The sequence below is a fragment of the Sturnus vulgaris genome, chromosome 3, assembly GCF_052056855.1.
Source record: "Sturnus vulgaris isolate bStuVul1 chromosome 3, bStuVul1.hap1, whole genome shotgun sequence".
Lineage (NCBI taxonomy): Eukaryota > Metazoa > Chordata > Aves > Passeriformes > Sturnidae > Sturnus > Sturnus vulgaris.
Window position 1 is genome coordinate 11,133,513 of NC_142245.1, and position 25,450 is coordinate 11,158,962.

The following is a 25,450-nucleotide window of genomic DNA, read 5'->3' on the forward strand; positions in this document are numbered from 1 at the left end:
TGTGAAGGCTAAAGCCCAAAGAAACAAGAGCAATGTGTTCCCACTACATCTGCTCTGCAGAAGGCTTGACAGCTGCAAAAAGCTTTCCACCTTCTCAAGTACTGCAGTGCATAAGTTCTCTCAGCTCTCTAAAAACTGAGAAGAGTCTTCCTCTATTTCTCCCTCTATTATTAATTAGGATCTAACAGTCTCTGCTTCACTAGACTAATTATTGTAGTTCAGGTGAATTTTGCTAAAGAAACAAAAAGAACCAAGGGTGGTGGAAAAAGCCTGACACAAAGAACCAGAAAATGGATTTTCCACAGCCTTATCATGTGCCACTGCCCAACTTCTGTGTGTGTATATATATATATATAGCATATCCATGGCATAGTACCCAGTGGGAGATTATATATAGTATATCCATTTTTGCATGTGTAGTACCTAGTGAGAGATGAGCATGGGGAACTCCTATGTGCTCCTGTTCCTCAGCTAATGGACTACAATGTCTTAAAACTTTGCATTTCCCTAAACCAGCCAGAACCCTTGGCAGGAAAAGTTCCTATTGCTAATAACTGTTTCTGTTTTAAATACTGATTGTTTATATAATATACCTGATTGTTTATATAATATACCTGATGGTATATTATGTCTGGTAATTATTTCCTGACCTTTTGCTTAATTGACAATGTTGCTCTGAAACACACCTCCATCAACTACTCACCTTCATAAATTTATACTAAATACATATTTTATGTATAAAAATATCTGTACTTAAATAAAAATAGAGATTATATATAGAAAATGCTGCTTCAGCAAACAAAACTGAAAAAATAACCCAATTATCCACAGCAGAGGGCAGAGTAGAAGTGCAGAGTTTTCATTTCCAAGGAACCTCTGGAGATGCTGGGACTTAGCAAGTTTTTTTTTTACAGTGCAATTCAAAAATGTACATGTTGCACTTCATAATGCTTATTATCTCCTGTCAGTGTCATTTTCATTGGGGAACACAAATATTACAGCAGTGCTGTTAATATATAGATGTGTCAGGCAATTGACAGGGGAGCACCCTTACAGCCTACAGAAAGAAATGTTCTCCTCTAGGATGATCCTCATTTCAATAAATAGAGCTGCCCCAAGATAAATGAGATTATTATGCATATAATTATGAATAAACTAGAAATATCTTAAAACTAGTGTCTTGGTTTGAAAGACAGGTATGGTCTAAGGAAAGGCAGGAGCCCCTTTTCTGCGCTGCAGAGTGCAACCCCCCTCCCTTTTAATTATTTTAGGTCCAATTCAGACGCCTTCAGGCAGGAGATATGGGGATAAGAATAACAGTTCTTTACTGGTATCTAACAAGGCAGAAAACAACAACAGCTATAAAAATTGGCAACAGAACAGAACAGTCTAGCTCCGCTCCAGTCCCTTCTGGCCGCAGGCGTCTCCCTGCGCTCAGTTACCGGTGCTGTGGGGGCAGGGCAGGTCCCGTGCAGTCGAAGAGGGCTGGGTGATGGCGGCCGCGGCCCAGGGGTGAGAGGGGATGGGAAAGTGACTCCCCCCTCACGGTGTCGGTCGTGGTGCTCAGCAGAGTGTAGTAGAGGTAGTAGGGTGAGATGGGAGAGCAGCAGAGCAGCAGAGCGATGTCCAAAGGCAGGGAGCGTGGATCTCAGTGCTGGGATGGCAGGGGAGATGCCAGAGCGGAGCCCAGGCTGTCTTCCCACTCCACGAGCCAAGCGAGAGAGAGAGCCCCACTCCAGACCCCCAGTCCCACCTTTCCTTTTCCGGTTCCCCTCCCCTCCCCCTCCAGCCCCCCCCACGAGAGAACATTATCTGTCATTTTAAGGTGTAGCCACAATTACTTAGCATAACAATGGGAGAAAATTCCACTGAAAGAAAAGGGAATAATTCAACCTCCAACATTATCCACCCCTGAATTTCTCCCATACTAATATGCTATATCAAATTAAACTGTTACATTATATATACATACATGCAGTTAGAGACCCAGGCACAGTACTATAGGTATTTCACCCTAAAACAAGGTCTCCTTGGGGTATGCATCGGGTCTCTCCATTCTTTTGCATCACCCACCAGGTGCAACCTGGTCCTTGAGCGAATACAACTCCATGGATGGGATTGTCTTTGCTGGAGGCAGGATTTACCCAAACAGTTTTTCCTAGCATACCTCTCATGTGTACCACTGGAACCTTATCTCCATCTGATATTCCCAAGGGCTCAGATTGGGCAGGGCCTGCTCGGTTAGTGGAACCTCGGGTGTTCACTAACCAGGTGGCCTTTGGTAGATTAATCTCCCAGTTCTTGAAAGTTCCCCTACCCAGTGCCTTCAAGGTGGTTTTAAGCAGGCCACTGCAAAGTTCAACTTTCCCTGCAGCGGGTGCATGGTAGGGGATATGGTACACCCACTCAATGCCATGTTCTCTAGCCCAGGTGTTTATAAGGCTGTTCTTGCAATGAGTCCCATTGTCTGACTCAATTCTCTCAGGGGGACCATGCCTCCAAAGAACCTGTTTTTCCAGGCCCAGGATTGTGTTCCGAGCAGTGGCATGAGGCACAGGATAGGTCTCCAACCATCCAGTGGTGGCTTCCAACATGGTCAGTACATAGCGCTTGCCCTGGCGAGTTTGAGGCAGTGTGATGTAGTCAATCTGCCAGGCCTCTCCATACTTATATTTGGCCCATCGCCCCCCATACCAGAGGGGCTTCACCCGCTTGGCTTGCTTGATGGCAGCGCATGTCTCACAGTCATGGATAACTTGAGAAATACTGTCCATGGTTAGATCCACCCCTCGGTCTCGTGCCCACTTATAGGTGGCATCTCTGCCCTGATGACCTGAGGCATCATGGGCCCATCGAGCCAGGAACAACTCTCCCTTGTGCTGCCAGTCTAAATCTATCTGCGACACCTCTATCTGTGCAGCCTGATCTACCTGCTCATTGTGTCGGTGTTCCTCATTAGCCCGACTCTTGGGGACATGGGCATCTACGTGACGGACTTTCACAGGCAGCTTCTCTATCCGGGTGGCAATGTCTTTCCATTCATTGGCAGCCCAGATTGGTTTTCCCCTACATTGCCAGTTAGCCTTTTTCCACCTTTCCAGCCATCCCCACAGAGCATTGGCTACCATCCATGAATCAGTGTAAAGGTAGAGTTTTGGCCACTTCTCTCTTTCAGCAATGTCCAGGGCCAGCTGAACAACTTTGAGTTCAGCAAGTTGACTCGATCCACCTTCTCCTTCGGTAGCTTGTGCAAACTGTCGTGTGAGGCTCCATACGGCTGCTTTCCACTTCCGGTTCATCCCCACGATGCGGCAGGAACCATCAGTGAAAAGAGCATAGCATGTTTCATCTGCTGGCAGTTGGTTATACTGTGGGGCTTCTTCGGCCCGGGTCACCTGTTCCTGTTCCTCTTCGTCGGCAAGGCCAAAGTCTTCCCCTTCCGGCCAGTTGGTAATTATCTCCAAAATCTCAGGGCGATTCGGGTTTCCAATACGGGCGCGTTGTGTGATGAGGGCAATCCATTTACTCCATGTGGCGTCAGTGGCATGGTGGGTTGAGGGAACCTTTCCTTTAAACATCCACCCCAGCACCGGTAGTCGGGGTGCCAGGAGGAGTTGTGTTTCTGTGCCAATCACCTCTGAGGCAGCTTGGACCCCTTCATAGGCGACCAAGATCTCCCTCTCCGTTGGAGTGTAGTTGGCCTCGGACCCTCTGTAGCTTCAACTCCAGAACCCCAGTGGTCGGCCTCGCGTCTCACCAGGCACCTTCTGCCAAAGGCTCCAGGACAGACCATGGTTCCCGGCTGCAGAGTAGAGCACGTTCTTCACATCTGGTCCCGTCCTGACTGGGCCAAGGGCTACAGCATGAGCAATCTCCTGCTTGATCTGGGCAAAGGCTTGCTGCTGCTCAGGGCCCCAGTGGAAATCGTTCTTCTTGCGGGTGACCAGGTAAAGAGGGCTCACAATCTGACTGTACTCAGGAATGTGCATTCTCCAAAAGCCTATAGCACCTAGGAAGGCTTGTGTTTCCTTCTTGCTGGTTGGTGGAGACATTGCAGTGATCTTATTGATGACCTCACTGGGGATCTGGCGCCATCCATCTTGCCACTTTACTCCCAGGAACTGGATCTCTTGGGCAGGCCCTTTGACTTTGCTCTTTTTAATGGCGAAGCTGGCTCCCAGCAGAATCTCAATGATCTTTTCTCCTTTCTGAAATACCTCCATTTCCGTGTCCCCCCACACAATGATGTCATCAATGTACTGCAGATGTTCTGGAGCTCCACCCTTCTCCAGTGTAGCCTGGATCAGCCCATGACAGATGGTGGGGCTGTGTTTCCACCCCTGGGGCAGTAGGTTCCACGTGTATTGCACACCCCTCCAGGTGAAAGCGAACTGAGGCCTGCACTCTGCTGCCAGAGGAATGGAGAAAAATGCATTGGCGATGTCAATGGTGGCGTACCACTTGGCTGCCTTGGACTCCAGCTCGTACTGCAGTTCCAGCATGTCTGGCACAGCAGCGCTCAGCAGTGGAGTCACCTCATTCAATGCACGATAGTCCACTGTCAATCTCCATTCTCCTTCAGATTTACGCACAGGCCAGATGGGGCTGTTGAAGGGTGAGTGGGTTTTGCTGACCACCCCTTGGCTCTCCAGCTCACGGATCATCTTGTGGATGGGGATCACGACATCTCGATTCGTCCGGTACTGCCGGCGGTGCACTGTTGAGGTAGCAATTGGCACCTGTTGCTCTTTCACCCTGAGGAGTCCCACTGCAGATGGGTTTTCTGATAGCCCAGGCAGGGTGTTCAACTGCTTAGTGCCCTCTGCTGCCACAGCAGCTATTCCAAAAGCACACCTGAGTCCCTTTGGGTCTTTGTAATAGCCGTTCCTGAGGAAGTCTAAGCCTAGGATACATGGTGCCTCTGGGCCAGTCACAATTGGATGTTTCTGCCACTCTTTCCCAGTCAGGCTCACCTCAGCCTCCAGCAGAGTCAATTCCTGAGATCCCCCCGTAACCCCAGCAATTGAAACAGGTTCCTTCCTGACATGTCCCAATGGTATTAATGTACACTGTGAACCAGTGTCAACCAATGCACTGTGTTCCTGTGGCTCTGATGTGCCAGGCCATCGGATCCACACCGTCCAAAAGATCCGGTTTTCCTGTGCCTCTCCCTGGCTAGAGGCAGGGCCCCTCTAGCCCTGTTTATTATTTCTCTCCTGGGCATACATACTGGAGGTTCCTTCAAGGGGATCTGACAGATCATCCTCCCTTCTGTAATACCCTGCACCTCCATGGGAGGCTGAGGCTACCTTCACTTTAGTGGAGTTCCCTCTGTTGGTGTTCCCCTCCCTGAGTTGGAGCACCCATGCTGCCAGGACAGAAGTGGGTTTCCCATCCCACCTTCTCATGTCTTCCCCGTGGTCACGTAGAAAAAAACACAGGTCAGCACGTGGGGTGTACCCTCTCTCCCTAGCTGGGGGGCGTTGGGCTCTACTTTTGGGGTCCATGACTCGCACTGGTGCTGCACTGATTTTCCTCACCTCTTCCCTTATCTCCTTCATCTCCTCCTTAAACTCCTCTCTGAGGTCCTTAGCCACAGCAGAGACATGAGCCTGCACTGGGCCAGCCATCATACTCTGATAATTCCTGAGCCTGTTGGCAACAGAACCCACTGTCACTTGGTTGGTATCAGCATCAATCATTGCAATAAAGGGGGTATATTGAGATGGGCCCAGGTTTGCCAGATTCCACAACATCTGCCCTGTGCACCTGACCTTGTCAGGGTCATTGTCATGCTGTCCATCCCTCCCAAAGAGCACCTCCAGTACTGCCACTTCTCTCAGCTTTTGGATCCCTTCCTCAAGGGTATTCCAACGTGTTCTCTGGTGGTACTCCTGCATTCTTTCCCTGTGGACAAATCTCTCTCTCACACTCATTAAAAGTCGCTCCCAGAGGGAAAGGAGACCTGTCTCCCTTACAAATACCTGGTCCACACCTGAGTCCTGGGTCAAGGCTCCCAAATTCCTTGCCTCAGTACCATCCAGTTGCACACCTGTACCCATAAGGTCCCAGACCCGCAGTAACCAGGTCGTAAAAGGCTCATGGCCCCGTCATACAATGTCTTTTCGCAGGTTACGGAGACTCGCGTATGACAGGGACTCGGTGATGATCTCAACTTCTGGCTCCCCTGCTGGTTGTGAGGGGCCCCCTTCCTGACCCTTATTATCTAGGTGCCTTGTTTTCATCTTAGACTTCCTAGTTTCCACAGGGGCAACTGCTGCTGGCTGTGAGTGCCCTTGCAGTTCAGCTGGAACCTGGACAGATGTAACATCTGTGGGTCCCACTGCTGCACCATCAGAGTCTCCCTCTTTAAGGCAGGGGGAGGGTTTCTCACCAGCTGGGGAGAGGTACTCCTTCAGCATCTGGCCCATCTCACGTATCTCCTTTGCTAGCACCCCCACCCATTCTGGGTGGTTCCTTTCCGAGGTGGGCTGTGGGGCAGGGTCAAACTCTGGGGTAATATCCCTAGTCTCTGGGATAGGATCAGGCTCTGGGTTAACCTTCCTAGTCTCTGGGATAGGATCAGGCTCTGGGGTAACCTCCCTAGTCTCTGGGACAGGATCAGGCTCTGGGGTAACATCACTAATCCCTGGGGTAGGTATCAGGGTTGTTATCCAAGTCAATCTCCCCTTATCTCTGAACGTTAGATAGAACAGGTTTAACAGGGATATAAGCAACACTAGCCACAATATAATGTCATTAGCATTTAAAGCGGATTGGAACCCCTTGAAGACTGGTGGGGTGAACTTCAAAAACCCTGTGATGGGTTGAGAAAAAATTTCACCTGCTGCCACTTCCTCACAGTAAGTACCATTATTGAAGTAGCCCCAGAAACACACACTTAGAGTGTGATAGCTCTGAATCCATGTGGCCATCTTCCAGAGAAAATTAAAAATCCATGAATTCCTCAACTGATCAACCCACATTATAAACCGGATAATAGCCACAGTAACCTTGGTTATGAAACTCGTGTTTAAAAAAGGGCTTGCAAATGGGAGAGATATAGCAGTGACCACATGGAGGCCAATCCAGGGTAAGCTGGACAGCATGGTGTCACCTACCACAAGCTTGGGTAATTTAAGAACTGTTATCCCCTTTTCTACCCCTCTCTCAATGCCCTCAGGCAATGCCCCACATTGGGCGCCAAAATCTGTCTTGGTTTGAAAGACAGGTATGGTCTAAGGAAAGGCAGGAGCCCCTTTTCTGCGCTGCAGAGTGCAACCCCCCTCCCTTTTAATTATTTTAGGTCCAATTCAGACACCTTCAGGCAGGAGATATGGGGATAAGAATAACAGTTCTTTACTGGTATCTAACAAGGCAGAAAACAACAACAGCTATAAAAATTGGCAACAGAAACAGTCTAGCTCTGCTCCAGTCCCTTCTGGCCGCAGGCCATCTCCCTGTGCTGTTACCAGTGCTGTGGGGGCAGGGCAGGTCCCGTGCAGTCGAAGAGGGCTGGGTGATGGCGGCCGCGGCCCAGGGGTGAGAGGGGATGGGAAAGTGACTCCCCCCTCACGGTGTCGGTCGTGGTGCTCAGCAGAGTGTAGTAGAGGTAGTAGGGTGAGATGGGAGAGCAGCAGAGCAGCAGAGCGATGTCCAAAGGCAGGGAGCGTGGATCTCAGTGCTGGGATGGCAGGGGAGATGCCAGAGCGGAGCCCAGGCTGTCTTCCCACTCCACGAGCCAAGCGAGAGAGAGAGCCCCGCTCCAGACCCCCCATCCCACCTTTCCTTTTCCGGTTCCCCTCCCCTCCCCCTGCAGCCACCCCCCTACGAGAGAACATTATCTGTCATTTTAAGGTGTAGCCACAATTACTTAGCATAACAATGGGAGAAAATTCCACTGAAAGAAAAGGGAATAATTCAACCTTCAACAACTAGCTTCAGCATTCTTATTTGTTTTTTACCTGTGAGAATACATAAGACAGATAAATTAAAACTCAGAGCTCAGCTGCAGAACCTTGAATCATGCAAATTCAATCTGCAAGTTTGGGGAAAAACTCTTTCCCTGGCTAACCTATGTGCTAGGGTGGCATCCTGGTTTGTTTTCTTTTTCCAACAGAATAATGTTGCCTTCAAAAATGGCACTGAAATGTCAAATTTTTTTGACAAATTTACAAATTAGGTTAGTATTTCAATTACTTAAATTAAGCTAAAGCTGTTGTAGTCAATTAGTATTCATTCATTTGTAGACTCATTCACTTTAGCACATAAAGGTAAATCAGAAAATAATCTGACTACCAACCCAAGTAATTAGAGATCTGAAGAGCTTAAAGCAAGCACAATCAAATATTGTAGTGTTCAAACCATATCACTGGTACCTGTAGGTGGTTGTTTCAGTCTTCTGGAGATAAAATTGTCTGCTGAAGGATCTCACAATGAGATATGACCTGGCTGATAGGTATTTCATGTGGCAGAAATTTATGTAATTTACAGTGCCAGTCTCCCAGATTTTCATCTGGGGATAGGCTCTTTATTCACAGAAACTTTAGCACAAACATACCCGTGACTGCTCAGGAGAAATGGATGTTGTATTAACACTTCTGGCACTAGCAGTGAGGATACAGATGTGCTATAGAATGTACTGCTTCAGCAAGCCTGGAGCTGAAAGATCACAGTTTCATCAAGCATTGTTGATAAAAAATGTTTTATCAACGTATTAGTGGTAATGTTAGGGTTTCTTAGAAAAAACCCAAATTTAATTAAATTTCTTTAACTGTCTTTGTCAACATAATTGTATGTTTGCAGTCCCTCAGATGCCTGGAAGAAGCCAAACACATCCACTAGGCTATTGACTTACTCAGGTTCCTGTATGGACCCTCCAACACAATGGAATCTCTCAGGAACAGTCTTCCAGTCTTTTGCCATCTTAACCATTGCTCCTGCATCTAGGACACCATAGCCAAACAAATGGTTGAACTCCAGCCCAACGCCATTCCTACGCCACCTGTGAACCTCATCATGAAGCTGGTTCCTCTTGGAGGTGAGCACTGTCAGATGCTGCATGTCTCTCCATGTCAGATGCAAGCTATAGAAGAGCAACATGAGAAACAAAACATTTGAGTATTTCTAAGCAGATATTAGAGAAAAACTGTGTTTGAGTAAGGCTTTGGGTAAAATTTGCTTCTATGAATAACACTGAAATTGTAACTACACACGTGTCAATAACAAAGTTTCTATTGATCTCAGTGGGAACAAAAATAGGTTTGAATTACATAGTACTTTTCAGAATACGTTCTCCAAAACTGCAGAATAATTACTGATTAAATTCTGATTTCTTTTAGCTAGACATTATACATCCAACATGCAATTTTTAAACTAATGAGTGCTCTCAGATCCTGAGAGAAATACGAAAAATTCAAAGATGATAAAATGTTTCACCTAGGTTTCCTCTTAGATCTTGCCCCCTTTCTCTTGCTTGCTCCTCCTGCTTTTACCGTGGACCTTCCAAGATCCACCCTGAGAGACCCTAATCTGATGAAGCTGATGACCTCTAGTAATCCAGGTGTAAGTAATGTCAGGATTCTGTGAATATGGATATATGGGCCATGGATGTCTGCAGCTTTGCAGTGTAAAGTATGGCAGAGGTTTTCCACCCATGTTATATTAGTATGGATGGAGGCAGTCAAGTAATATTTGCCTAGTTGCAATGGCTATTTTTCATCATCTTCTCTTGTCTTCCTAGATGTACAGTGATTATGATAACAAGAAGGGCACTTATTCTCCTAAAAAGCTTTAGAACTGACATTCTACATAATTCTACATAACTGAAGCTATTTCAGTTGTTTTATGAACTCTTTCAGCATCACAGTATGTCTGATTCAAACCATCAGCCTAAAAGGATCTGCTTTTCAGCTTTCTGTGCCCCAAGTAATAAGCAAGTGTGCATGCTGAATGTATACCAGAATAGGCAATTACCGTCATTCCCCCAAGGTGACACAAGAAAGCTGAAAAGAAGATAGTACTTGCATCATTCTTACTGATATCTTCTAACAGCTTGCTACTTATCTTAAAGCTGTACTTTCTATTTCATAGATTGGTCTGGTTTGAGAGACACGCCCGTCCTATATTGTGTATGAGCTGACAGACATCATGCAGGCAAGAACCGTTTTCCTGGGAGATTTTCAGGGATCCTGGGAAGGCTCATCCAGGATAGTTCTGCACAATACAATTCAATACAGCCAGAAGAATACAAGAGACACTGACAGTTCCTTCTCTCTCCTGCTGCCTTCTCAGCAAAGCCTAGAAATTCTAGTGCAAGCCAGGGGTATTAAATCTAATTCTTATTCATGATAATTTGGCAGAGTAATTCCAGTCTTTATAGGTAGCTAAAATGAAGAAGAATGATAATTATTACTGAGATATTTAGGTGCCAGTCCAGTCTAAACATTCAGTGGTCAGAAAATTCATTAAACATTTATATTTTTATGGCCATATTAATATTTTACATAGTGGCTGTACCACTGAATGAATGTGGTAGTAGAAGGAATGATAATCCAAAGCTAAACATTTGACATGGGTTTTACACATATAAAACCTGAAAAATGAGACTTGGACCAAGTCATGTTATGAGCATGAGTCATTGCCCTGCTAATGTAAACTTGGCCTCCTCTCACAAATCTTCATTATTCTGCACTGTTGAAGGAAACCATGCACATAGTACTCACTTCATGCCCTTGTTACAGCAATTGAAGTTCTGTAAGTAAGCAAATGTAGTCTCAGTTCATGAAAAAAATTAACATAAAGTAAATAGGTGTGTAAGTTATTGTAAGGAAAACTTTTCCTAATCAGTAGAGAAGAAGATAATGATTCCAAGATATAAAAACCATTCCAGTGTCAGGAATACCATGGAGATGGTAAATAGACAATGGATATTTATTCCTTTATGTAACAGAGCAATTACACAGCACAGAAGCAAGCTATCAGCAATGGGCTAAGAAAACAAAGAAAACATTCCACACCACCATTGCCAAAAAAAACCCCAAAACATATTGAGCAACTGATTGTTACTGGATGACCTAGGTGCCAAATACAGACAATTTAAAAAGGAGTTAGACAACTTCAAGGACGATCAATCTGCCCATAGCTATTAAACACAAGAGATCCACTGCTGTCTCTACCAATCACAGATCAACAAAGCTCTTGTTGAAAGATCACTCTCAATCCCCTTTCTTTTTCCTCTTCCTAAGCATCTGTCATTGCAGACAGTACCCTGGCAGAAGATGAACTCCTGTCTTACATTACAGGGTCATTCTTATGTTTTTGTAGGCTGGGCGTTTCACAGAGGACATGTCGAGAAATTAAATAATATCTTCCTCCAAACACTGGCAGAGAAGTCCAATCCCTGGATGCAGAGGATGGGGAGGACACAGAGAGACCCAGACAGCCAAAACACATCTGCCATGCAACTTTGGTAAGACTGTTTCTCTATCTGCAAGTCACCACGCATGTCACTACTGTGTGAGGCTGCTTTTGAGCTGGTTGTTGCAGCCTCGTGCCACAGCCAGCCAAGTGAAATGATGAACACCACTAAACAAACCACAAGCCCTCTCCTCTTCAGAGCTCAGGAGCAGTTTCTCAACAGCATACTTAGCCTCCAGGGCCAGGGCGAACACTCCGGCTGCTTCAGGGGCAGCTGCAGACGTGCCTGAATGACGCAGGGTGCAGTTGCCATACAAATCTGTTGTAGCCTGCAATGATATCAGATGTAATTAATGAAACCAGCTATCCCATTTTCCTTGCAGCTACAGACTCAGAAAAATACAGAAAGTGGAGTTTGTGCCCTTGCTCTTTAATTGTGTTTGTGCCCACAATCTGTTTTCTTTTTTGGAAGAGTGTGTCAATTTAAAACCACAGTGAAACACATTTAGAGCACAAATGAAAGAACATGTCATCAGGTAGAAAACCAGTGCTCATTTATCACTTAGAATCTGTTTATTTCTTAAAAACACAGTTTAACCAAAGGCCTTAAATTCCTTTTTGATTATCAAAAAGATTTGAAACTAATATTGTTAACAGTATTGAACTTTTTAACATTTGCCCAACTTTGAGACCAGCAGCAGCACCAGGATGCTATCTTCTGTGCAGATTAGTCACTAGCAGAGACCAGAAGAAAACCTTAGAAATGCATTTTATGGCAAATTACAAAGATGCCACAGATAATTTTGGCTGGTATCATCACAGAGCTGATGAAGACAGAAACCAGTTCTTTCTGCTACTTCATGTGGGCATTCAGGATTGCACAATGTGTCTTGGAGGCTTGAGACAGGGCCATGGAAAATGTCCAGCAGCTTTTGGCAAAAACTAACCTTGAGTCAGCACACCTGCATTTTCCACTCTGCAAACTGAACCAAGTCCTGGCTAGTCTGAAGGCGCTGAAGAACAGCTCTAGAAGAGCTGATCACTACTGTGGAAGAGAATCCCAAATGCAATTGAACAGAACCTGCGTGTTTTCCAGCTATTAGTATGGCCCTGCAGCAACAGCAGGCTCTGGTGATCTGAACCCACATATGTCCTCTGTGAGTGACTAAATGTCATTGTGCTCTGTGTTGCTTATACAGCAGAAGTCTGCCAATACAAGTGAATATGATCTCAGATGCTAACTTAGATTTTTACAGAGACCTTCTGTCACACTGTCCTCCAGAAAGAGGGCAACTGGACTTTGTAATCTGGTTTCTGATAAAGGAAAGCACCAACTTTCCTTTGAAACTCTAAAAGATGGAAGAATCATTGCTGTTCTCAGTAAAACTCCCACATCTTCTCAGCTGACAGTTTTGGCACCATCACATACTGCAAATGAAAAAATATTCATCTCAACAAAGAACCATCTGCTGCTCCAAAGTACAAGAGCTGCAATAGGTCATGCAGCTAGACATGTATCACACACAAAGACAGCAAGAAGAGCACAATAGTATCAGGACTCACCACGCCAGCCTCCGGATTTCTCTTCCTCCCATTACTAAAGGTGGAGGCTAAGGTTGAAGAGCAGCTTTCATCATACAGAGCTGTCCGTCCATCATTTATGGCAGAATTGATGGAGATTGTCCACATGCTCGATGCATAACCATCACAGTTACAGTCATCATAGCTGCCTCCATCTCCAGAGGCCCAGACATAGATGCTGCCTTTTCCACCCCGGCCCTGTGAGAGGGGAAAATCGACCCTCTGGAGTTAAACAGCAAATAGGAGACAGCAGCAACTTTAAACTTCTGAAGTGCCCAGGCATGAACAACAGGCCCAAGCCAAAGTTGACTTAGATGAATCCTGAAAATCATGTAAAAGATACTTTCTATGTTAGCCATTTAACAAAGAACCTTGCATACCTCTTTAACATGAAACTAGCTGCTTTAGGAATTTTCACATGACCTTGTGTAATTATCTGCAGGATATGTTAATAAACGTGTAATTTTAAGAAACCTTCCCTACTGACATCACCAGACGTTTATATTTGCAAGAAACCCCTATGCCCACCGTGGCCTGGGGCCTGGCCAAGCCCTGGCCCAGGTTGGTTGGGAAGTGTGTTATAGAAGCTGGAACCCCCCCATTTGCAGTGACTTTGGAGAGCTCAGGAATGAACGCACTTCTAGGACCTCCCAGTTCCCTGAAAGTTCTCCACTGCAACAAAACCAGCGACTGAGGTTTCTGGATGATGGTAAAGTATTTAGGCAACTGGTGATGTATCTTTCTCAATCACTATTCTCTCTCTCTCTCTCTCTCATATACTACTGATTAAGTGTATTATCTTGCTTGTTTGTTGCTGAAGCCAAGCACATAGTAAGCTTATTGTTTTATTAAATTTCATTTAATAAATGAACAAATTTAATAAAATCATTTTGCCTCTGTGTTGCCTTAGTATTAGTAGTAAAATAAGGCCATTCTTTATGGGTGTCTATGTCCTTTAAATCACCCCCATCAATTGGCAAAACAATTGCACATCTAATTGTAAAGCTGAGCATCTATAAAGGAGAAAACTGGTACAAACAAAATATACATGAAGCTTCAGCTGAAATACACAGACCTATGCAGGTTATTCAATCGAGGTAACTGGCAGCCAAAGCCAGTTCTCCAACCTTGTGTACACAAAGCACTTCCATTTATCTCCTGGTTCGCTTCACACCCTGAAGGCTCCTGTGGCACATGCTAAGACATTTTTCGGATTCATTAGCATTTATGTCATTGTGTAAGTGCCATGAGGAAAAGTGTTCTTTTAAAAGGGATATAGGTCCTCTCACAGGCTGGTTTTTAGATCCAGTTAAGTTCAGATGATGGCTAAAAAGCTCTACCAGCACCTTTTTCTCTCAACAATAAATTTATTTTTCCAAAGGTATGATTGGCTCAGAGCTGTTTTTCTGACAAACCAGCTTCTACTTCTAAGGAGAAAATGAAGTTATGAGGCCATACAAATAATCTACAGAAAAGCAGCCCAGCAATTATGCTGAGATAGACAGGAGTGACTGAAGTTGAAGGGCCACTATAAAGGCTTGCCATTAATTAAACAAAAGAAATCCATACCCTCTCCCCAGCTTCCAGAGAGGCAGGTAGTGGGAAGGGATCAACTCAGCTCCTTCTAATTCCATAATCAGAAAGAGGTAGGAGCTGCCTGAAAGAGAGTCAGCCCTGAGAACTTTAACAGGGAAAGATCAGTGCTATGGAACTCAAAGCTCAGATCTCCAACTGATTCCAGCACAGCCACCATTTCTCTCTGTGTTTAGTTCAAGTAATCCAACGTTTACTTCCAAGAGCACCAGAACTCTGCAAGGCTGGAATTTAACACACTGTTTAGATGCACTGAGCAAAATATTAAAAAATTTCTTCTGGTCTTCTCATTGCCCAGCATGAAATGGAAGTTAATGAATAGACAAACTTAGTAACCTGCAGTGGCATTTTAATAGAGAACCTTTTCAGTCCGGATTTTAAATCAAATCTGAGTTCCCAGCTGTAGCTTCTATTTTTCATTGCACCCCACTGAACAGAGCAACCTCATTATTTCAAGCACGTTAGTGAGTTGCATTATAATCCACTGAACTGCACAGCAGGATTGCTGACACTGGGATATGTAACATCTCAGGACACAGATTTTCATAATAAACATAATGACTATTAAAAAGCTCACTGAAATCCATCTAAGAACTTCCACAAAGACCTGGTATCAGTTGATCAGTTGAGTTTTAAGGGAGGATGATACTCTTGCAAAAATACGTACTTTTAAGAACAAAATCATGCTAGCAATTTATTTTTAAAATAAAATAAAAATCAGCGGAACAAGACCAGTTATGGCTTTTTTTCTCTTTGACTTTTTCCACATCCCATCTTATGCTCTGATTGCCATTAGTTTACAGGGCCCAAACCTAGTCTTTGGACTACTTTTAGAGGTTACATCCCAACCTTGCACCACCACACCACTTTGAAACCCTCTACTTGCCTTGGACAGGTTTTACAGCCTCTGTCACAAAAAAGCAGGTGGCTGCCCAACACAGAAAGCAGGTGCCTGCTGGTGGCAGGAATAGGATGCTTGTTGCATATGGACCCGTTCTTAAACAATCTTCCTTCTTATCATTTGAAAGAGAGAGGAAATACTTCAACTTCATGTGAGAAAGTCACTAAAGTGCTAACAGGAAGTTAACCTCTGCAGTGTTCAGCACAAAGACTTAGCTCTGCTCAGCATTTTACCCCAAGTAAAATGCTACCAAGTATTTTAGCCCACGGATGGGATTTATGGCAGAATGGCAGAAAATGCATGTCACAGATTGGTGTGAAGCAAAGGGAATTCACAGAGGAATTGAAACTCTGGGATGGGTTTTATGCATGCAATTACTGTAACTTGAGAATGGCCTCAGGATATTGCTTTGACATCCACAAGTAGGTCTTAGTGTTAAAACCTATAATTCATCTCTTAATACTCTAATTGCAATTGCCTTTCCTTCCTATCCAGGACTGGAAGGACAAGCAAACACTGCTGGGATAAAATGACAGCAGCCCAACTGCATTATTTGCAACGATGCTTAGGACTTGTTGCTTACATGTCCCACAGCCAGATCCCACAGTGGGACTGCCTGCACAGGCAAACTGTTTGGTGGCTGTTCTCAGGCATCATGTCATTTATCAGGAAGAAATACATGGCTTCAGGAGAAGTGAATTTTCAATTCCAGGGATGTTAGCAGCAATAAAACTGACCTAGTCCTGATCTAGTGGGTGGCATCCCTGCTCAAGGCATGGCAGGGGGCTAGAACTAGATGGCCTTTAAGGTCCCTTTCTACTCAAACCACTCTATGATTCTATGATAAGCCAGAAAAAAATTCCAGTTGGGTTAATTAAACACCGTATTTATAGCAAACTGAAAGCTTCTATATGCATCTCAACCTCATGTGAACCTAAAAAATTTTACTGGTGTGACTCAAGCTGCTGTACATTTGAACCAAAAATGGGACTGAAGGCGGCAGTAGTAACATACACTATAACCACCAGAGGGAGCCTGAAGGAAGAGTCGGGAAGAAGACAATAACAGCAAGATTGTAAGATATATTTGAAAGAGTATCTTTCCTCCAGAATCCTGTAGAAACCTGCTCATTTCCTCCAGAAGTGATGCACAGGCTGGCACTTGCACTTCTGAGCCATGTGAAGATATATCTCACTCAGAGCTGAAAATGGATCTTGGTGCATTTAGTACCAGCCCGAGAGAGGCCTAGTTCTCAATTCAGGTTAAACCAGAATTAAACTTTGGGCAAAGCTATATGTTTAGTAATTCACAGAGAGCTCCTGAAAATTGATTTTTGAAAATTCTGTAACAAATGCAAAGCACACATTGCTTTATAAGAATCTATCTTTCTTTCTGCTAGGATAGCTGTTTTTTAATTCTTCCTCCTAGGAAAACAGAAGTGTTTCAGCACCTTCTATATAATTTAATAGCAATTTGCGTGCCTGTTATGGCAAGAGAAAAACCAGTTTTCCAGGAAAAGCAAAGAAAAAACTACAGTTTCTTCTCATCTTTTTCAGGGGTCCTACTGACTTATGAACAGGACACAGTTAATTTCTGGCCTCTATTAATTTTGACTACATTTTCCTCCGAAAAGAGGATTCCTTTCTCTTCATGACTGAATTATTCGAAAAGCCTTACACATTTTGTAATTAAAACCTGCATCCTTCAGCAATAATTGCTAATTATTGCAGAAAGTATACTTTGCGGCCTATGCAGGTGAAATGAAATCACCATTGTACTCCCTGGCTGACAAGGAAGAGCTATGGGACCATTCTTCTGCTGTCATGAGCTGGTGGGGAGCATTGGACTGGGCTCCCAAGACCTTCCTCTGGGAGATTACACAGAGACCTTGCTCTGCCTTGGTCTCCCCAGCCTTCCTGTTCACCAGCAATCTGGCTATGCAGTATAAGCCATCTGGAGGCAGTGAGTCCTTGGCATCCCTGAACTGCTGCCCATTTTTTGTACTGCAGGGGTTTTCTGGAGCCTGCCTGCATGGTCCTGCATCCCTGACATCCCTTATTCCCTGGCTCCTCCAGCTGCCAGGATGATTTGCCTAGAGCAATCTGGTAGCCTGTGACTTCTTGGATCCCTTTTCTCCTTTCCTATACTGATGACTTGGGCACTGTTAAAAATCTAAAGCAAAATCTAGGCAGCAACATTTATGACAGCCAGCCAAGTAATCTTGTTTTAACCTCAGAGATACCTCAGAGAAAGTTTAAGCAGGGAACATACTTGGATTGCCAAAGTTGGCCACCACACGGGTTTGGAGTGACAGCTGCTTTGTTTGAGCTGAATGCCTTTGCACTTCTCCTACATCCAGTTCCTTCCAAAAGCTTGCAGATGCTGTACTGTAACCCTGGAAAAGCCCAGCACAGCCACACCCATGCAGTTCAGCTCAGAAGAAACAGCAACAAGGTTATCCTCTGAAACTCACCACTGATGAAGGCCCTGTCCCTTCCCTGCTGGCCTGTCTAACCTTTGGCTACTTGACAGTGGTAGAGGAAAGGCTGTTTTGGCAGGAGCAAGAACTCAGTTCAGCACTTGGCTACTGTGCAGAGGATAACTGATAACAGAGGGTAGCTAACATCATGGTAACAGAGGATAACATTTCAGCCACGCTTCTCCAGTTTGTGTCCCTTTCACATTTTGCTGTCTGTCCAGTTTGTCCCAGCAGATTTCTGAAATTATTTGGGTCAAGTAATAACTACCAAACTCCAAGACTGCTGCACATGAGAGTCAAAAAACCTAAGACATGTAATTTGTAAACTCTAATGAAAGGCTTTCTGCAACTTATTTTAGAATTAATCACAGAAGAGTACTGAACTCACATCCACCAATCCACAATTAATTGCATAATTGTTAATACCTCCTTTGAATAAAAATAATGCTTGAGCCATTTTCTACATCTAAATTGCTGTTGAAATTGGATGGGCTTCTCTTAACCAAGAGAAATGAATATAAAATTATACTTTAGGTGAAGAGAGGAAGCACTAGGTTTCAGTGAGGGCTCAGTCTAGCAGGGCAATGAGGATGGAACTTTAAAAATCCTGAGGAAAAACCTTTTAATTAGCCATTTCTTTTTTGCTGGATGCTGAGCTATGTACCACAAGTGATAATACAACAATTATACAGGCCTAATTCTAATATCAATAGTATTTGGAAAAAATCAATCTCATCCTCTTCTCATTATTTCTGAGCTAGATTACCACTGAGAAAGACTCTAAATACCCAATTTACTCTTTACCAGTCACAATGCTGGCTTCCCTTCCCAGCATTCCCAAGTGGTGTGATGAACTCTGGTCTCATAGCTTCACCTGTGTCCCTGGAAGAACTGCACAAAGGTTCCCAGCGTGCATCATCAGCCTTGCTGGGAAGCTAAACAATGTATCTGCTGAGCTGCGGCACAGAGCAAAAAACACTCCTGGGGGCAGAGTCAGACAACAGAATCAATGTTTTCAGGCTACATTATTGTTTTTCCTCCTTAGAAAATATCCCTGTCAGATGACCAGGGTTCAGAATTCCAAGCAGATACAACATGTGTGGGATTTTAATAAGGTTTGATTTTATCTTAGATGAATTAGACAAGGCAAGGAATTATAATGCATATTTCAGATACAATGGCAATACGATAGTAAATGGCTCCCAAGTTATAAAGAAGCTTGCTGGGCTTCCTCAAAAATTGAGTAATCAGATGGCTGCCATACCATAAATTTCCCTGTCCTCACTTAGCTGTTGAACAACAAAATAATGTTAGAGGTATCTAACTGTATACACTTCATTGACATGATATTTTCGAAGAAGAATAACACAGTTTCTGTGCACTTGGAGACAGGCAAATGAGAAATATATTCTTTTGGTTTTTTTACATTGTCCTTTCTTCCTTCATTGGTGAGCCAAATACTGCTCCCCTGGTAATTTGTACTTGGGCATTGTTTTCTTAGGTAAAACTACATTAGGGAAATAATGTTTTCACCAGCACAAGCACAAATGGCTCATGTCTTATATATTCTGGCTGGGATGGTGAAGTCTCGAGGAATTAATTCAGCCCGTGAGCAACCCCTTGCAACTTCCTAATATAAAAGCCGATGTCATAAAAATGCAATAGATAAGAGACCAGTTTACTTGATTACTTCTTTTTGTTGCCTCAAATTCCAGTAACTGAAGCTGGAAAGTACTGGACTCATGAAATGACAAACCAGAAATATTTACACTACACTAAATACAGGATCTACCATAAAATGTAAGTGGAAATTAGTTTTTGACCTAAGTTGCCTTTTCCTGCTTAAAATGATGGTTGATACAATCCTGGATCCAAGATACTAGAGAACAAAAAGCCTCTATTTAAGAGAGTTGTGTTGTCACAGGATTTCCACCTATCATCTCTACCTCCCTCTCTAAGCCTTCTAGCCCCCAAAGTGGGTAAGCACAGCTCAGACAATGGAGATGTAAATCACACAGCATTGCTTTGTCCAGTCAAACTATATATACAATGAATGCAAGGCCCCCTCATTAGGTAAGTACTGTATACATACATGTTTCAGCCTAATCCTTAAAAATTAGAAGTTTTTAAAAGTCCTTTCCAGTCCTGAATGGTCTTTTCTAGCAGCTGAAAGTTGCATTAGGTAAGAGTGTTCACCTGTGTCAGGCCAGTGCTGGTAATTGCCAAATATTTGTGCGTAGGAAACTTTTCAATCCCTATCCCCGAGTTCTTGCTAATTCAACTGTGAGCTCATTTATCTTTGCAGTGCAACCACCACTACTCAGTGACCCAGTCACACTGATGACTACTGTCCCCGAACTAAAGCCATGAAATGAAGCCAGACCACATTAAAAAAATGAGTAGAATTGTGTCTTAGTAACAAAAAGCAGCTTGAGTACCTTTCCCAATAACTTCTGATTACATGGGTTACGCTGACACCCAGCTCATGCACACACCATCCCTTTTGTGCTCAGTCTTAGATATAGTGTTAGTAAAAGAGCCCATAAAGGAGTTGCCAGTGTGATGGCAGATCGTACTGTCCTTAATTATGCTATTTAGTGCTGCCTCTATTCATGCTATTTACCTTCCAAGTGAACAGCACACCAAAATGAAGGTATAAGTAAGACAAAGGCACGAATGAGTTTAACACATGCCAAGAATGGATAATGGAAGAGGAAAGGTAGGAAAATAGAATCAGAGAATAGTTTGGGTTGGAAGGGACTTTTTAAAGGCCATCTAGTCCAACTCCACTCTGCAATGAGCAGGGACACCTTCAGCTAGAAGAATATATATCAGAAATAGAAGACATGGTGGCCTTAGCCCACCTGGTTATAGCTGTGTGGCTTCAAGACATAAAAATAGACATGTAAACATGAAGTTTCACAGTTTCTGCAGTTTTTATCATATTGTCATTATCAGGTGACTAGTTACCCCCACATCTCAGTAGGTCTGGAAGGAGGAATTCTAAGGGACACGACAGCGGAATGGAGATTGTGGGAAGGATGAAACACTTGGCAGTGAGCTCCTCTTTGAGCTGAGCTCCAAGTGTGGTGGCAGCAAGGCAAACCTGTGTTTGTCAACTCAATTAAATGCATATTCTGTGTAAGAATTCTATATCACTCCTACTTACTGATTTTTATTTTATTGCATTAGAAGCAAGGATATTAATCTTGCTCCATGCAAGAGCTCTTATACTGCCTTCTAGGACATTTGGAAGTATTGCTTTCAGTTTAAGAACACATTTTTATTCTCAGCATGTTGCTTCCTCCCTGCCAATATTTCAGCTTCATCATTAATTTGTGAACCATAACTCTGGTGAGAATCAGCTCTAGGCTGATAAAAAGAATTCCTACATTTCTTTGTCTCCCAATTTACAGAAGATACTTTTTACTAAGACAGGAGAGTTACACTGAAAAATAATCATAAACTAGGTTTACATTTTTACAGTTAATAGAGAATGTGATGCATATATTATAGACCTAACCTAGGTAAAAGGGTATTATATCAAAGGCTTGTTATTCTTCCTTTACGTGCAGCCAACTCTGTAGTGGTTTTTCAGAGCACCATGGGGAATACCCAGCATCCACTGACAGCTTGAAATATCTCTAGAAAATCTGGCTCTCCAAAAAAAAAAAAAAAAAAAAAAAAAACATCAGAACAAACCATACCCAAAAAAACCATTCTATTAGGAAATGTAATGAGCAAAAGAAGGGTAGATAAAGCTATGATCACAACACAAAGGGAGTTATTTGGGGTGGAACTGTCTCATCTTCTGTGCACATACTGCCAGGAGACAGCTGGAATACTGCCACTACAAGATTAAGTGTAATTGGCCCCGGACAACAGTATTTTTTTAGGTAGAATCCAGTATAATTCCTCCTAATTCTGCAATGGCCCACAGAACTAGTTTAATAATGCAGGCTCTCCTGTTAATTTTATGTCTCCTGACAAGAGAGACATATGTCTCCTGATGAGAGCAACCCTTGCCAGAGCACAGCTCACTGTCACTGGTCTCTCTTTCCTGAGCTTTCAACCCGAGTAATCTCAGGGGCCCTTCTGCAAATTATTTCTTGCAGAAAATCACAAACACTCCTGAGGACAAGGTATTAAAAAAGTAATATGCTAAACACTCTTGAGTATGGGACTCCAACCAGGCAATAAAACTGAAAAGAAAAAGCCCTACTCGGTATTTAACATTCAAAGAGAAGGTTAATTCCAGTGTAACTCCACAAATTAAAGCATAGGACAATATGACAGCAAGTTAATTCAAAAGTATCTTACATACCAAATTGCAAAAAAAATTCCTGTGATTATGATTTAAAATGTGCTTCTCTTGAAGGCTAAAATAACTGATAACTCTAGTTCAGTTGTCATTCTTCTACCTTTTTTCCTAGTTTTAGACAAGTTCTCCATTGGAGGACAACACAAAAATTACATGGAAATTTTTCTGTGTTCAGAGTTTATATCTGCTACAACCAACATTAGTAGAAGAGAGATCAGCCAACTATAACACATCAAGGTGCTGCTAAAACTGTCACACACCTAAGAAAGATTCTCCTCAAGACCAAAGTGTTTAAGGGGATCTTTATGAAAACACCAGATAAATGAAAATCACAAGAAGAAACACAGCCTGTGTAAGGTGACTTTAGAAGGACTCTGAAATCATCAGAGGTTTGTATAGTTTATACTACAGTTTATACTACAAAACTGAGCAAACTCAGAAGGAATTTGTGACAAGTCTTCCAGTGTTATTGCAGTACATTGCCAATTTTATGGGTGAAAGCATGAAGATGGCTATTATCTCTCTGTTACATGCAAAACATCTGAGGCTCAGCATTTGACAAAGCTTTAGATGCTTCACTACATGTCACAGCTGTAGATTTAATTATCATGTCACAAAACATGGTAAACTGAATGTGCTGCTTACAGTGAGCTGGTGATTAAGAGTGGGAGAATTTGGCACAAGTAAAAGGAAGAAATAATTTGGATGGAAAAGTGAGTGATTGTAGAGCTCCCACACAAAACCATCCCAGATGTTCTGGGTAATTTCAGATCTTTTTGATACAGAAACCCATCCATAATCAGCCAAGGGGAGGAGGCTCATTCCCTACAGCACTAGGGGGCAGCTATGGCTGTCTTGGCTGCATGACACTGAAGAGGTGGAGACAAAGCTATGCAAGTTTGGTTTGTTTGGGCTAATTTATTTTATTTTTGAGTTGTAGCACACACACTCCCCCAGATGTCTAATAGGGTACAGGTTAAACAGATTATAGGATGATACTGAGTGTCTTTTACAAAGACCACAGACTGCTCCTAGAAGGAGCTGGAAATGTGGGAATAAACAAGGAGGCTCCTGGATGATACTAGTCCATCTGAACCGTTGCAGTTCAATCACAGCTATAATAACGACTATATATGAGTGACCTGAGAGACACTCCAAATCCAAAACAATAATTAAATTGGTAACACACCAAAACAGATAATACAGTGTCAGTAGCTCAGATGGCGTGTTTCAACCTGGGGAATATTTACAGGTTCGGGCTCTTCCATTTTGACTGCAATGGCCTATGAAAAGCATCTATAAGCTGACTAGAGATAAACACAGTATGCTGAGACTATACAATAAAATCAATACCAAAATATTGCAGAGTGAACATCAAAGAGCCTTGAAATAGGGTGAAAGTTGGATAATTTGTGCAACTGCATTGTGTTCCCAAGTCACTGGTTTCAGCACAAGCATGTACACACCATTCTGCCCCAGAACCCAGATTTATATGAAAACTCTTACCTTATTTACACCATCTGCCATTGCTTGCAGCGTTAACTCTCTAGGTCCATCCACAGTCTTCCCATTATCAGTTGGTCCCCAGCTGGCACTATATATATCTATGACTTGAGGCATGTGACTGATGGAGGAAGCCTCAATAATGTCTGTCATAAACGGCTGGTCGAGCATTCGAATACCTGTAGTTTTAATCAACATAACCATGAAATACGCATTACCCAGCACAAAATGTAATCTCAGCACCTGCAGAAGGCCCCCAGTTACAGGTATTTTAAGTAAATGGCAGTTTCACCCATTCAGTAATTCTGCCTTTGACATTCCCATTTCACCAGGGTGTGCTTTACCCAGCAAGATGCCAGTATTAAACACCTAGCCACCAAGGCAGCATGGCCCAAAAAGACAAAGAACTTTATTGCTAGCTTTCTAATTACATCGTGTTTTCCATCTACTCTTTGAGAACACTTTAAAAATACCAGAATTTAGCAATCTCAGAAATTCAGAGTTTACATAATATCAATGTCATTTAAAATAATGCTTTGTAAGCTAGCAAAAAAGAGTAAGGCTCCTCCCTCATCTAACTTACATTCAGTTTTGTGTTCACATGTCATTAGTTTTTCTAGTAATTTTTCTATTGATTTTGGTGCATCTCCAGAATATAATCAGAGGAGGGAAACATGCTGCACAGCAATTTCCTGGAAAAATATCATTCTGTCAACATGCAGACACAATAGCAAAATATAGCATGTGGAGGAAAAAAGCAAACTAAAACCCACTTCCTTTAACCCATTCTGCAGTAGAAGTTAAGAGCTTAAATGATGCAATTGTAGGACACATCAACTTCATAAAACCTCAGTGTTGACTCTAAGCAAGTCAGAGTGAAACAGACAGCAGTGCAAACCCTTACATCCCTTGTGCCCCACACACAGGACAATCTCCCTGACATCCAACTTGGCCTCAGATGAGACCTGAGTAACCAGGGATTCACTCCAAGCTTAATTTGTATCCCTGAGTTGAAGTCCAGCTTTTTCCCAATGGTTTAGGATACAGCTGGGGCAGAAATCAGTAGCACAGTGCCTAACAGTGTGAGTGGCAATAAGGCTCCTGATTTAGAAGCCAGTGGCTTTTCTATATTCAATAGAAAACCAGTGTGCAAGATATAAAGCTGGAAAAAAGGTGGTATAAATTTCAAATGATAATCAGACCAAAGCTGGATGTTCTTGATAGGCTAACTCGAGCTAGAAATGATGAAGTCAAACTCAACGGCTGAGAAATTGCTTCCCATACTTATAAAATGCAGATCTGCACAGAAACCACTGTCCTGGTTTAAAAGACAGGTTTCTGTCAAGGAAGGCAGGAACCCTTCCTGGAATAGAAAGATGACTCCCTCCCTCCAAATCATTTTAGCTTTGAGATTATGGGGCCTCCAGGAAAAAATTATGGGAGAAGGAATAACAGTTCTTACTAGAATATGTATGTGTAACAAGACAGATGAATAACAGCAAAATAATACCAGAACTTCCCACCCAGTCAAACCAGCAGCATGGACCCTCTCTCCGGAGAGAGGGAGGAGGTGGGGGGCCCGGAGGGTCTCTCCTGTCGAGAGCAGGTGCTGGAAACTCCCAGTCAGCTGGCCGTTGCTGCAAGCAGTGGGCTC

At 43.3% G+C, this 25,450-nt stretch overlaps 1 protein-coding gene across 3 annotated transcripts in view; it reads right to left on the bottom strand.

Moving 5' to 3' along the window:
* Window positions 1-25,450, bottom strand: part of PCSK2 (proprotein convertase subtilisin/kexin type 2) — a 139,352-nt gene that overhangs the window by 3,347 nt on the left and 110,555 nt on the right. For all 3 annotated transcript variants that reach the window (XM_088160994.1, XM_014892609.2, XM_088160993.1), the window contains 4 exons: window positions 23,800-23,975; window positions 12,982-13,197; window positions 11,647-11,747; window positions 8,858-9,085 (listed from right to left, as the gene is read on the bottom strand). In XM_088160994.1, the coding sequence (XP_088017120.1) occupies window positions 8,858-9,085; window positions 11,647-11,747; window positions 12,982-13,197; window positions 23,800-23,975 (721 nt within the window). The remainder of the gene's footprint in view (window positions 1-8,857; window positions 9,086-11,646; window positions 11,748-12,981; window positions 13,198-23,799; window positions 23,976-25,450) is intronic.